Source organism: Pezoporus flaviventris, unplaced genomic scaffold (genome assembly GCF_033815535.1).
Source record: "Pezoporus flaviventris isolate CSIRO_AGI_PZ_B2104156 unplaced genomic scaffold, CSIRO_AGI_Pfla_v1 ptg000001l, whole genome shotgun sequence".
Classification (NCBI taxonomy): domain Eukaryota; kingdom Metazoa; phylum Chordata; class Aves; order Psittaciformes; family Psittacidae; genus Pezoporus; species Pezoporus flaviventris.
The window spans coordinates 43,125,884-43,140,448 of NW_026892549.1; the positions used below are offsets into that span (position 1 = coordinate 43,125,884).

Below are 14,565 nucleotides of genomic sequence, written 5' to 3' on the forward strand. Positions count from 1 at the left end.
ACAGACTGTTCCAAAGCATCAGGAAAAGAAAAAAAAACAACCCATACAATACAGTGTCATGTTGAAAATTAGTGGTGTGGTCCCATCAGCTGGGATCTGTGCTTGATGGCTCCAGAGTACAGCATAGAGTCACAAAGAACAGAGCAAGAGAGACAGGAGAAGAAATAAAGATGATTATAGGTTGCAAAGTCTTTCCTTCTGAAGCGAAACTCTTTTTACAGTGTTTACAGAAAAGATGAATAGACAAGCACTTAGCTCTGGACACTGGCAATAATGAATATTATCTGGAAGAGAAAATGAGCACTTCTTACCCTATCTCATAACAGGAGAGACATTCAATGAAAATGAAAACAACACATTTTAAAAGGATTACAGCTTTTTTTATTTCAATGTTGTAGATGATTCTATAATAATAATCTGCAAGGTTTGTAGCATCTTCTTCTGAAACACTGACTGATAAGGAAGTAAATATTTCCCATGTGATTTAGAACAATCAGGTGGAACAGAAAGCTTATTAAGAAAATAAAAGGGCCTTCTGGAGATATGGAGTCACCCCCCCCTCCACCTTTAATTTCCTTTTGTAAATAGAAATTATAATGGTCTTCACAGTAAAAGGAGAGACTGGAGTTACAGGAACAAGGAAGAAGATTAAGTTGAAGCCAATGCTAGGGTTAAAGTGCAAATTAAACCTGTCATTCAAAATGAGAATTTCACAGGCTGATGACAACTGCCATGCAACTAACCTTGAAACTCACTCTCCCTCGACTGGAGTATGATACACAGATCATGAAAAAAATTGGTCTTCATGCTGCATTTTCTTTATAAACTACAGTGAAATTGCAACTATGGAAATAAATCCTTCCTATAAATACTGTGAAACGAAGAAAGTTTTTGATTATATATGCACCCAAAATGTGGTAGGCCTTGAATCCCGAGTAGAAATCCTGAGCACTTAAACCCGGTCATTGCTCCTCACCACATTGGTAATCACAGTCACGCAGACCACAGGATGTGCCACCCATCTTCCCTGGCATACCGAGGCACAGCCTGATCTTGGCATGCACACTGTTCTAGTCAAGCTTCAACTTCAGTTACTCCTGGAAAGGATAATTGCATATATATAAAACATCAAAATGTGACACCAAAATATGCACTATCAATGCTGGTATCTGTAATCCCATCTTTTGAAGTGCCTGTTATCAGGTACTATAAAAAAATACGCATTTTTTCCACTTTGGTGGCATTACACCATCTACCACCACAGAATGTCAGTTAATGGCCACATCCTTTTTTTTTTTTTCCCAGGTAGATTTCACATCATCAAGACCAACACTATGAATATTGCATACTGTTAGGGTATAGAGCAAAAATAATGTTTGGAAGCTATTCAGATGTTGTGGTGATAAAGCTCATTACACAGAGTATAAATAGCTGAAATGTATGCCAATGAACTGTATTAATTCACACATACAAGCAATCTTAAGCTCTTGTGTAACAAGAGAATGAAAATAGAAGACTGCAAGTGTGTGTGTTTATATATCTGTGGAAAACTAAAATATTTCTCCAGTATGTCTGTGCCTCTGTAAATAGAGAGCTAAAAATGAAATGGGAGGAAAGAATTACTTTGCAAGATGAAACAAACCAACTGATTCAGTGTATATAGGGATGAATTTAGCCTGAGGTTCCACACAGAACCATGGAGGTTGTGTCCTTCCTTCCCGGCCATGGATGAAGCAAGGAACCCATCCTCACAGTTTCTCCTTGCAGCCATAATCACATACTCTGCATGAGTGGAGGAAATGATGGGCTGTGAAGCACTTGTGGATAGCATCTCAAAGAATTCCAATTTCAAACAGGTACAGTGATCAAAACAGCCTGATGCACCATCTTGCTTCTACAAAGAGATATAACAAGGTTTTTCTTCTGTGCAGAGAAGGGAGCACGGGAAGGAACAGAGCTGCAAAGAGACTTTATATTCACCCCCCAAATGCATATTTTTAGTTTCTCATTTCAATCACCGACCAAGTCGGTCACTCAGCTTCAGTCTTTTCTTGAGCACTTTTGTGTTCCACCTCTGGTGGCTAATAACAAAGTGTACAGCGCAAGAAGAACAGGCCTCTCAGAATCTTATCAAAGGAAAGCCTACAAGATCAGACATCCCACCTCAAGACCCGAACAAAGGAAACATTCGTTAAAACCATGGGTCCCATTCCAGGTAGTCATCACCTAAGTATTCCTTCCACATGGGAAATCACAAATGCTGTCTGCACCCCTAGCATAATATGATCTATCAACTTCTCAATTGGCTAGTTCAAACCCCAATGAGCGCAACTTTCTGTCCACCAAAACGTCCCCTTACACTGATGTCTGTTAAAACAGGAGACCCAGAGGCAGCCACATGAAACATATGCCTGCTTCTCAAGGTGCATATATACACACCACATCTGGGGCATGAGACACCATTCATAAAAGAGAACAGAAAGAGGTGACCATCTCTTCCTTTCTGAGGAACACATGGGAAACAGGGAGGACAGTCTGAAAGAGATGGGGTGCTCTGAATTTCCTTCAAGGACTGTGTTTAACGTTCCCAGCAGTAAGGGGTGGTGGTATGAGAGGGAAGATGGCATTCTCACAAAGATTACAAAAGCAAAAAAATAAAAAAGACTGCTGTCAGCCACCTAACTGGGACAAGTCACGAACTGGTGGAATCTTTCTCCCTTCAGTGCTACTGGCCTACATTATTTTTCCAGGGGAATTTTCAAATTGACTACGTGGGCAGGTCTCATTGTTTCTCTAGTTTACTAAATGAAAAATTAGGACACTTCACAATTTCACATGAGACATTCACCTGTGACTGACAATCAGGAAAAAGATGAAGGAGGAAAGTATTTGTGAAAGCTAACCTTGGTGTAATGAAGCTAGTTCCTCTGGGCTCGCTCTACAGCCGAGACAGGCTCTTTGAGTTCACTGTATGCTGCAGAGATTTTCTTCACCTGTGACCCACAAAGCAGCCACAGGAGGTTAGACTCACAAAGTTCAAGCCAGCCATTGTGAAAACCCTCAGTACGCACAAAGAACTGACCAGACCTACCATCTACCTTGCTTGAAACATTACTAGAGCAATGATTACCGATGTAGACATCAACATCATGCCCAGCTCTGAACTTTTGTGATGGGGGATGACATGGACAGGACAGTAAGATGAAACCCTCTCCTAATAGCCTTGCCCCCATCTAGGTGATAAACTGTCTTGGCAGCTCTTCTCTCTCTCCACGACCCTCTGTGTGAGCCTTCATGGCCAAAAGAGTCTGGTTGATTATGTAAAGATCATTTTTATGCATTATGCAAGTGACATAAACTTTTTATGTGTATTTTTGGCATTATACTCTTCTAAATGGCTAACACTGCATGTGATAAAGAACAAAGTTCAGAAGTGCTAGGAAAAAATGGAAGAACTGTAACTAGAGCAGGAGAAAATGAGGAAAAGCCTAAGAGTAAGAATACTGAGCAACACAAATATAGGCAATACAGGAGCAGCATCTGGAACTGACCAGATGAAAGATCTTACCCCTCTCCCTTATTAACCAATGGGAGCTCTCCAGTTACCTGAAGTATTACCCCAGGGCAAAAAAGGATGCTGAAAATTACCTTTCCTTATGGGATGGAGTGGGCTTATCCATGGGGACTTGAAAATAAAAGGAAACTTCTTCAAGTTAAATTTAGGTAAGGTAGTTACAAAGAAATTTTTACACAGCTTTTTATTATACAAAAAGCCCAGAATCTGAAATTTCCCAAGAGATTTCACAACTATGACTGAGGCATAAAGTACCTCCAAAAGCAATAGGTAAGCAACTGAAAGGAAGCCAAGGGACCAGCAATTTTAAAGGGAGGATGCACATTCCAGTTAAGTAATTAAGCAGCAACGCCAGTCACTAAGCTGAAACCAATTAGCATTACACCTACACACCTGTGTCTGTGGCCCCCACTGTGAGAACAGATTTGACCTTACCTCACCTACTGAGAGCACTCTGATACTCAAGACAGGTTTTCTTGTTTCTTGGAGTTTTGCATCCTCTTCCACGCCTTTACTCTTTTCCCCACCACTTCCTTTTAAGAGATGTTGCAGCTTATTTTCAACTTCAGGAAAAATGTTGGTCCTCCCTTTGTTTTATAAAATAGTGGAATAAGATAACTCAAAATGGACATAGCTTAAACAGGCAAAATGTGACAGCTAATTTCCTTAACAGATTGTCTGGCTTATGGGTTAACAAACCATTTTCCCAACACTAAGATTTTAAGTTGCAGTCCCTCCTCCCACTTCTTTTTTCCTTTCAAAGTTAGAAGGAAATGCTTGATGATAGTCATGAGTAGACAAGAAAAGAAAATCCCTAAGTAGTCTCAGCCAAATTACAGACTTGCTTTAGGAAAACATAAAAAGCAGAACATCTCCTGAAATGACCTAAAGGTTTTTCAGCACAAAGTAGTATTTTGCCCATGCCACTTTTAACCTACTAATACATGTTTTATATAGAGTTTTAATTGAAATGCTTAAAATGCCCCTTTATTCTGCATTTGAGGTCACCATTTCTGAAATAAAATATTTTGGCAAGTAAAAGAGATTTTAAAAAATATACTAACTTAGACCTAATTGGAAATAAATTGAAGGACACATTTCTCTGCTCTGAATGTTATTAAGGGCAACTGGAGTCAATTCTCTCTGCTAACATGAGAACAGACTCTTGCTTTTTAAGATTCTTTAAGGAAATTAGCCTTATGCTTTCCTAAACAGTGAAAGATAATTCAAAGTAGTTTAAGAGCGGTAAATGAAGATGAGCTGGTGTCTTTTTATAGCCATAAAACTGTAAATTTAATGACAGGGAGGTACTTAAATAGCTACTGGAGTTTGATGTGTCCACTCTAGTTCATGTATTTTTTTTGGTGGCTGACATGTGCCACCCTATTTTAGAGTATACCCTGCATTCAAAAGTTAAGAACAGTTATGTTATTGGAGCCTTAAGTAAATTATAGAACATCATGCTACCAGGTTAAAATAACATAGCATCTAAATCTAATTAGTACCACTAGTAATTTTCAAAATTGATTTTCAGATGTGCATGACCTCTCTGTAAAATTTATTTAACATGAACACCACAAACAGAAATAACATTTTTGTAGTCGGGTTCCCATTCCTATGCAGAATTGTGAGGACGAACTACAATTTAAAGACTGCAATATTGCTTATATAGCAACTAAAACTGCTTTAGAAAGCATGATCTGTTAATGACAAATTTATTTTTAACAAAATAAGTATATAGTTTTGTCCCTATCTAACTGCTTTCATACTATGAAAGGTAATACTATGAGGTAGTATTTTGATAATTTATATAATGAGATGGTCTTGTTACAGCTTATCTCCATAATACCTTACGCCACCACTGTGAGGAAATTCAGATACTTGGCCAGGGAGCCCTAGCAAAAGGGATGCAGTCTCTCTTACTGTTATGTGTGGACTTAGATACTACAACCACTCTTGAAAGGCAGTAAGCATGCAAGATCAGAACGGGTCATCACAAGTTCCTTCCCAGACATCTTTTTGGCTCACAGCAGCTCAGACCCAGCTGAATCTGGAAGTTTCCCACAGGAGCCATCTTCCCTGCAAGGTGAATGCGGTTAGTAGACACAGCCCTGTGCAAGAGGAACTCATCCCTGACCACTGACCAGCATGAGGGACTGTGTGAGCCAATCCAAGAAGCTGACAACAGATCCATGTTGAAACACACCGTGAAGACCAAGGCCCAGATGCCCAATATCCCCACTCCTAACACACTTTGAAGACCAACAGTATAGTTTTCTAGGTATAGGGCCAACACACAGCACATTTCCCTGACATAAAATTTTTATTCTTGGGAGTCAAGAGCACTTGTGTTTGAAACTTGTAGTGCAGCAAGACCAAAACAACTTGGCATTTTATATTACCTGAGAGGCAGCCAAGCCATTACATGGACACAGCACAGAGGTACCTACATCAGGTGACTTCTGACAGCAGAGGTCTGTTAAAGAAAAGTCATAACCAGACCCCAACATCAGAAAACGAAGGCTAAGCTGTTTCAATCGTGATTTTAAGTAACAAAGATTAACAACTGAGCAAAATATTGAAAAAATGTCACAAAACCAACACTTCCTGAAGTCTTTCAGACAAAACTGCTATTCAAAACACAACCTAGAGCTCCAATATTAATTATAGACTAGATGTATGAGTTGCTTCATTACTGGGAACAGTCTACAAGTAGCTGTTACTGCTGAGGAACGCAAGCCCAAGATCACTGTGTATCCCTCTACTCTACAGCAATTGAGAAGATGCACTGAAAAGAAGTAAACCCCCCAAACTCTTACGTCACTTTGCAAATACCCTCAGTTTGGAGACTATAGACTATTTTGACTTCTTTTCTCAGAAAAAAAAATCTACCAAAACTAAAGGAGAGGAGCACTGATCAGGGCTATAGAACAGTTCCACACTAATAGACATTAGAGGTGCATTTTAACTTCTGGAAAAGAAATGGCAAAGAACATACATGCTTAGGGATATGAAGTCACGGATAAGATGAGAAGCAGGAAGCAACTACACACCATTATTCAGAAAACACATTGGAAAGTGGCAAATCAAAGAAATCAGGCAAAACCTGTAAAAAAACCCCACACAGACCGTACAGCAAAATAATGGAACTCCTGGCACAAGATGTTGCAGAATCCACCTGAAATAAATTAAATCAGGCCATGTAATGGTCAAGGCCTTACTGAGAGATGCACAAAGTGACTCTGGCTCAGGAAGTCCTTAAGCAACTGTCTGCTAAAAACTGGGAATGCTCTCGGTATTACTGAGCAGTCCCCCTGGGCAGCCACAGTGCAGCCCTTCTGAGCACGTCTCTTTACATGTGCACATGAGGACTACTGCTCATTGTCTCACTGTTTCTAGCTAACATTAGCCTGCTCATACTAGTAATGGTAAAAATAACTGCTATTTTAAATATGTCATTCTATTAAATATCTATTAATAATCCTGGGAATGGAAAAAAGAAAACCCACCAAGAAACTGTAAATGCAGTTAAAACCCCAGCTCCAGTCCTAATCTCATCCTTTTCTATTTTTTCCACCAATGAGCGTTATATTTTTATCATCCTGTATGAAATATCACAAATTGGAGATGTTTAAGCTGGCATCTCCTGAACAGCACATCTGAGATCAAACACTTTTTTCTGAATATACGTTTTATGTTTTCACATTTATTGTTTTATTATTAAAGATTTAATTAACAAGCTTTTTAACCTGAGCAGAATACCTCAAAAGTTATAGGTTAATGAAATTTATGCTATTAAACCCGTAACATAGCAAGGGAAGTACTACTCTAGATAAACTAAGTTTGTACAATTAAGCCACTATGAAGTACAGATCATTTTCAATAATGTTTGTAGGGAGCTACCAAAGCAACCTAACAATTATCAGCAGAAGTATTTTTTAGAAAGTGTTCTTTGAAATTAAATTGTCCTAGAATTCACACACATTGCAAAAATGCACAAATCATTTTGAAAATGAGAAGCGCATTGTACAACAAAACCCCACCACATTTTAAACAATATATACTTCATGATACCTCCACAGCATTTTTAACTGTGTGGTATAACAAGATAGAAGCCATATTCTTTTCTCTGCAATATGAATTTATTTTTCATGCAGGTGCTTCTGACTGGAAATATTTTATTACATGAAGGCTTGCAGAAATAAATTCTGTTAAATACAGAAAAAAAATTTAAAATGTGACATTTTTCTTAGAAAAATGTTGTGACAAGACTTAGGCAAAACTGATCTATTTCCGTAGGAATTGTTCCATTTTCTGTTACAAAACAGCTCAAATATATTTCCTATGCTTTATACAAGATGAAATACAATTTCATAATGAAATGTGTTAAGTTCTCATATGCCCAGAAATTGTGCTCATCTCACAAAGTACAAAAAATGTAATCTTATGGCACCAGTAATTGTGTAATATAGAACTATCACCTCTGTCCACGCTAGTGGACAGAGAAATAGAAAATAGTTTCCACACTACTTTCTATTTCATTCTGAAAGACTTTCAAAATGTTCTTTATTTACTAATGAGATTTAGAGTCTTAACCAGATGCTCTTGATTCATTATTTGTACAATGAATATTGAGCTACTTGCTTCAAATGGCTCCACGTAGAACATGTTATACTAGAAACTGCTGCAGCAACTAAGGTTTTCTTTTTTTAAACTTCCATTAAACTTGAGCACTTCAAGCCACAGAGTGCAAAATGTCTAAAAGATTTGTACCACCTCTTATTTAGATTTCCTATTTCATTTCTATAAGGAATATAGAAAAATGGGAAAGATGTCTTTAAAACACATCCTTTGTAGGGCTAAAGTTGAAGTCTACAACTTTAAGACCAAATTCATAGTTAGGAAAAAAAAACCAAAACCAAACCAACAAACAAAAAATGCCGAACAAAAAACCCCCACTTTTAAGATCACAAGTGTAACTAGCTCAGGATGTTACAGTATTAAAAAACATCGTGAAAAGCAACAGAACAAGTTGACACACTTTCAAATGTGATGCTGAAACCAGCAATATTGCTTTTCCAGTTTTTAACTCTTGAAGAAAAAAAAAAAAATAAATCAACTGAAGTATTTCCTGAAAATTTTGATCAAGCTTGCTTTTATGTTTGAGCAGTCAAAAGAATAAATGGAATGCCAGAAGCAGTTGCACTGATGCTTGAAAGTTTCATAAAGCCTACTCTTCTAACATTCACATTATAATCTCAGATTTTTACATTTATCACCCTAATCTCAGTATCTGACTTTCAATTAACAGGAAAATTTAAAAACTGATCTTTTTAGACTATGAATTTACAAATATTTGAAACTAAGTGACAAAAACAGCCATTTCACAGAGATCTCAACAGTTTTTATTCACAAAATAAAGAGCTTCATCTTTCCAAAGGAAGACTTTAACAGAAAGACTCAATGCAACAGTTATAAAAAAGTGGTACTGAAAATTTGAAAAAGACTAATAAAATTTACAAATGCAAACTATCACTTTGTACAAAATTTTTGTTTTCAAAGACAGTTCAGTAACATGTTTTCAGATACAGTTTTAACAGCTCAGAAATGCACATTAATTTCAGTCTCTGGCTAGGCATTATTTTCGTCTGTGTGGGGAGTTCTCTCTTCGTCTGTCCTCATTCTTTCTGGATTCTCTGGATTCCCTGTACTGGTCAGAATAACGGTTGTACTTCTCCCTGTGCTTCTCTGAACCATTTCTGTATCGATCTTCTTGCTCCTCCTCTCTCGGACTTGAATTATTATGGGCCCTCTCTCCAGATCTTGATCGTTCTCTTCTTCTACTGTGATGTTCATGATCTTTACTCCAGTGCCTGTAATTTTCATCATCAGAAAAAGAAGCTCTTCTCTCTGCTTTCCTGGGTTTCGAATTACTGTGTTTATTTTCTACATCCTTACTTCTTTCACGGTTCCTATCCTTTCCACTGTGGTAACTGTCTCTGCCATTGGACTCAACTCTGTGATGATATTTTGATATATCATCTCTCCTGTGCGATTCCCTCAACTTTCGGTGATTTCTTTCTGATTTGCTCTCAGTATCACTCCTTTCCTCTTGCTGCCTCCTTCTCATTTTCTTTTCACGTGATTTTCTTTTCCTTTCTTGTTTTTTCCTGGAACCTTTATCAGATTCTCTGTTTTTCTTTTGCATTCTCTTTCTTTTGGCTTTAGGAGCATCTGAAATTATAAAACAATAAGGGAATAAAAAAAAAATTAATTTATTACGCTTGTTAAACTATACAGAATGTTCTAGAGAGTTTTGTAGTTTTTGGGTTTTTTTTTTCAGAAAACATTTGTGTATATGTATCTGGACAAAGGTTTCAAAATAATAAGCTTGGACTTTATTCCCCTCCTGGCTGTCTCATACAATGGAGGAAAATTCACCCATTCTTTAATTGAGCAGGTACTGATTATCCTCAAATGTTTGTCTACACTATAGGCTATTTTATATAAAATATGAAATTCTGCATAAAAGTGTGAGCTATCAAGCTTCAGTATTTCTTAGTAACTCCACTGTTATTAACACAAGAATACTATCTTACAAGGAAACAAAAGGTATGCTGAAACACCTTGAGACAGTGGTACCGCAGCAACATTAACCATGGCCCTCTGGCTCATTTTCAGGAGAAACAGTGACAGCTTTGTTAACAATTTAAGACTAAACCTAACTTACGTATTTATAAATCCACAGTACTGCTTACCTCAGTGGAAGAGTTTGCTCTTTTATAAGGAACCCCTAGATTTCACTTGAAAGTATTTATGAGTAACAGCCATTTAGAATAAATATTAATTCACCATACCGTATGAACTTTAGCACCGTAACAGCTGTTTCTAATCACTTTTTGAGAACACTACAGCCACAAACTGATTTAGTAGCACACCAAATATCTGAATCCTACAGCAGCTGCTAGTGTTATATCTGACTTAAGGCTTTCTGGCATACTGATAAAACACAATGATGGATCGATTCGTATTTTTTAAGTTGATATTAAAATCAGTGTTTTCTCTATTATTTTACATCCATCAGAAAGCAGAAAAAGACCTGAGAAAGTAAATACAAAGAAACAAGCTGTTCTGGTAAGACCCATTTCATCCTCTCCTGGACCCATTTTGGTTGGAGTGACCGCTCTACAGCAGTGCTGAGCTGAGCTAGCTGGAAAAGTTCCACACATTAGTTGTCAGTAAGACAGTAATCTCTAGTTTAGCTGTATGCTCAATTTCTCAATTTCTAATCATGGGGTTTTCTCTTATATACTGCACTGTTAAACCACTGAAGTAGTGTAGCAACACTCCTCTGAAAAATGCCTTTCAACTCTACTAAGTTATTTTAAAGATTTTTAAAGATTTAAAAAGCTGCAAACACACACGACAGAGTAAGACAGTTATAACCAGTAAGGGACCACAACCAAGCTTATCATTAAAGAACAGTTATCTCCAATTAGTGTTCTGACCACTGGAATTAAGTACAAGAGTCAGGATCAGGGAGGGGGGGAGAAGTTAAATCAGGCTGCAAAGATATCAAAACGCAAGTTTTTATGAATGTGTTCCTGAATGGAGAAAGGACAAGTAGTAAAAAAGAAGGTCTTAAACCTACAAAAATAAAGTGTTCATACTGCACTGTTCAGACTGCAGACTCTCCTGGTTTGTCACTAAGTACTTAGCTCTCTGATTCCTATCAAGCAGCTCAACAGAGCTGCAGTTGTCTGTGCAGAAGATCTGGCTCTTTGCTGAACCAAGGCCTTCTCTGACCCTATTTAACTGTGACGTCCTCTAGTGCTTTGTTGTCATTAATGCCATTAATACAATGAGACACAAATCAGACTTTGTACAATAAGATTGCTATGGAAAACAAAAATGCATTTCTAAAGCATGAGCAGTTCACACTGCTTTTACCAATCAATATTTTCAGTTCAAAGGAATGTAATAAATCAAATTAACTCTGAATCAGCAAGCTTATGTACTATAGGAAGTCCTGCTGTGTTATCATCTGCCAACACTATACCCAGCACACACACTAACACACACTACTTTATAGATTAAGCAATGTTTATGACACTTCATGTCAAAAAGAAGGTTCTACATCAGCAGGATGGTATAAGATGCTAAACATTAATTATAATGCACAAAAAGACAAGAAACTAAGCTGTCAGCAACAGCTAATTCTTCCTTGGAGATTTCTCTACAGACAAGAACCTTCACTGTATCACAACACGAACTCTTCCTGAAGAAGAGGAATTAGAGACAGTTCACCAGTAAGCATCCCACAAAGATATTAATAAGGAATAAGCCTAATACCTGTTGCACAGTACTAGAGCTTCAGTTTAATGGAGGAAGGAGGTATCAACTGTGTAAAAAAGTAATTTACATAACAGTAAATTTAAGTCCATTAATTTAACTCAGATATTTAAGTCCATTAAAATGGAAATCAGTTTCTCTAAATTTTGGCATAAATTTCCATTAGCAATATTCAGTATTTTAAACCATGTGCATTTAAAATAATTGATTAGTTTCTAAAGCAGAGGAACTGACACTGTCTGTAGCCAGATTTTCCTCAAAAAAAGTGTACACAGAAACAGAAATGAATAGGTGCATAGAAGTAAATAAAAGACATGCAAATAGTTACATAGCTAGTGCTTAAGTACCTGAGTCACTGCTGTCATCACTGCTAGATGAGGAGTCACTGCTGCTGGATGATTCTGAGCTACTACTGCTGCTGTCAGAATCAGAATCTGAGGAAGAGTCTGTCTCTGAAGATGAAGAGGAATCTGATGACTCAACATCTTGTTTCTGTGTCATTATCATTTTTGGTGCATTTTTAAGATGCTCCCGTAATTCATCCCTAATTAACAAGAAAATTTTATTTTGTTTTTCTTTGACAGGTGTGAGGGGAGATAAGGAAAGTAATTATAAAATAATAAGTGTTCCTTACGTTAATCCTCCCAGGCCAATAGAAGTGAAGAAATTGATGGCAAAGCGAGTGTTTCTTGGGTTATCCCGAGGCAGTAATCCTTCAAAGAAAGGCTGCAGTGTTCTGATGGAAACAAACATCTAAATTAAACCCTTTGCCTGCTTAGCACTAATTTTCATTGACATTAGTAAGCTGAAAAAGAAACTGTGTGTATTCCATAGGACGGCAAAAATTTTCTCTTCCTGCATTTTTTTATACTTTGATTGTATCTGTGATGCATCTTACCAAAATGCTACTTGAAAACCTGCTCTTTTATGAAAAGGAACTTCTTCACTCATAGAAATTACATATATACTGTTGATTATGACAACAAAAGTCTGATTTTGTGAAGCCCTGAAGAGACTTGTCAAATTGCAGCAGCCTATGATAGCAAAGGATACCGCTGGTCGATTAAGAAGTTCAAAGACTTAGGTATGTATGTTGAAGTCCCAGTCAAACAGGGCACTAAATATAATTTCAAATTTAAATTTATGTGAGTTAAAGCATCTACTTAATTCTTCATCATACATAAAGAATCCCACCTTACAGGAAATAGTTCAAACAACTGAAAGGAACAATGGGAGAATGAAATGTATTAAATCACACACAGGCTTAAAAGAATGTGTTATTTAAGCTACACTTGAGGATAAGTAACTAATCCTAGAAAAACTTATTAATAGTTATGTGTTTTTCCTAAGTTTTGTCATAAAAAGAAGCCACAATAACATTTATTACACACCTATATAGCTGACAATACATATAAATAAACTTGCACTTTGAAAATTCTTATACAAGATGAGCATTACTGTCAAATTGGTAACAAACTGATGGTATCATGCTCAGCTTAATGGGACTCTTTGCAATGACTAAATCTATAAATTAGCTTAGTCTTCTGCTACAGAACTGTAGTTTTAGTTGAACTTGAAACCAAGAGTTCTTATTTGCACTTTTTCAGATAAAGAAACTAATTAAACTCACAGTTTTGAAAATAAAATTTCAACTTACTCATCTTTTAATCTTGCATTTAGATTAGGAAGTCCCATATATTCACTGAGTTCCTGAAAGAATATTTTGACAAAAATTCTGCTGGAGGATGTGGTAGTTTCTTCACTCAGTATTATACATTCAAGGACCTGAAAATATTTAGAAAAATATATATAGAAAAACCTTAAGGTTAAATATACATCCTTTTATTGATCTTAAAAACTTTTGTCCTCCTAAAATAACTAAAAACTGATTTCTCCCCTACCCACCCCCCAAGAAAGTAAATCCCTCATCAAGACTTTCTTCCTCAAAAATTCTTTTCTACCATCTGGAAGCAGTTTCTGATCATATTTATGCTAGTAATTCTTTAAGGACTTGCTTTATCCAGCAAAACGCCACAAGTGTGTGAACTGCTGGGAAATTGCAGATTTAGGGCTTAAGTTCTAAATATTTGGACTTGTTTGTGCCTGAAAAATGACAATTAGACTGAAATAAAAAATAAGACTAAAACAGTATGAAAAGAGAAGTTACCTTGATATTTATTTCTTCACTTGTAACGTTGTATTATTATATCTCAGAATGCAAAATTAATCTGGTACTTAAGTCTCAAAAGGGCAATACTTTAATATTTCTTGTATTTCTATAAAGCCTCTAATTTTAGATATAAATATAATTTTAAAAGGTTTCTTTAGTCTTGTTTTTTTAGGGGCAGTTCAGCTATTTAAAAGACAGTTTTGCTTTTAAAGGTTAAAAATTCTAAAAGTAATAAATTTTAATCAACCAACTTCAGCTGAGCTCCAGAAAATAACAGCTCAAATTAGCTACTTCAGAATGGGCTGGGAGGATGACTATGCACAGGGGGCAGAAAGAGGATATGGAATAAACCAGAATCTGAGAAGACATTTAATCCAGTTTGCTACAAATACAAGTATTTCCAAATTGCAGAGTAAATACTAAAACTAATGTAATTGTTTCTGAATACAGGAAATTGGTTATTGAAAAA

The 14,565-nt window shown here is 36.5% G+C and overlaps 1 protein-coding gene across 3 annotated transcripts in view; it reads right to left on the reverse strand.

Moving 5' to 3' along the window:
* Positions 1 to 8,272: 8,272 nt before the first annotated feature.
* CWC22 (CWC22 spliceosome associated protein homolog) overlaps positions 8,273 to 14,565 on the reverse strand; it is a 30,792-nt gene continuing 24,499 nt past the window's right edge. For all 3 annotated transcript variants that reach the window (XM_061454703.1, XM_061454686.1, XM_061454694.1), the window contains exons 17-20: positions 13,584 to 13,711; positions 12,561 to 12,662; positions 12,274 to 12,470; positions 8,273 to 9,808 (exon numbers count right to left, since the gene is read on the reverse strand). In XM_061454703.1, the coding sequence (XP_061310687.1) occupies positions 9,213 to 9,808; positions 12,274 to 12,470; positions 12,561 to 12,662; positions 13,584 to 13,711 (1,023 nt within the window). In that variant the 3' untranslated portion in view covers positions 8,273 to 9,212. The remainder of the gene's footprint in view (positions 9,809 to 12,273; positions 12,471 to 12,560; positions 12,663 to 13,583; positions 13,712 to 14,565) is intronic.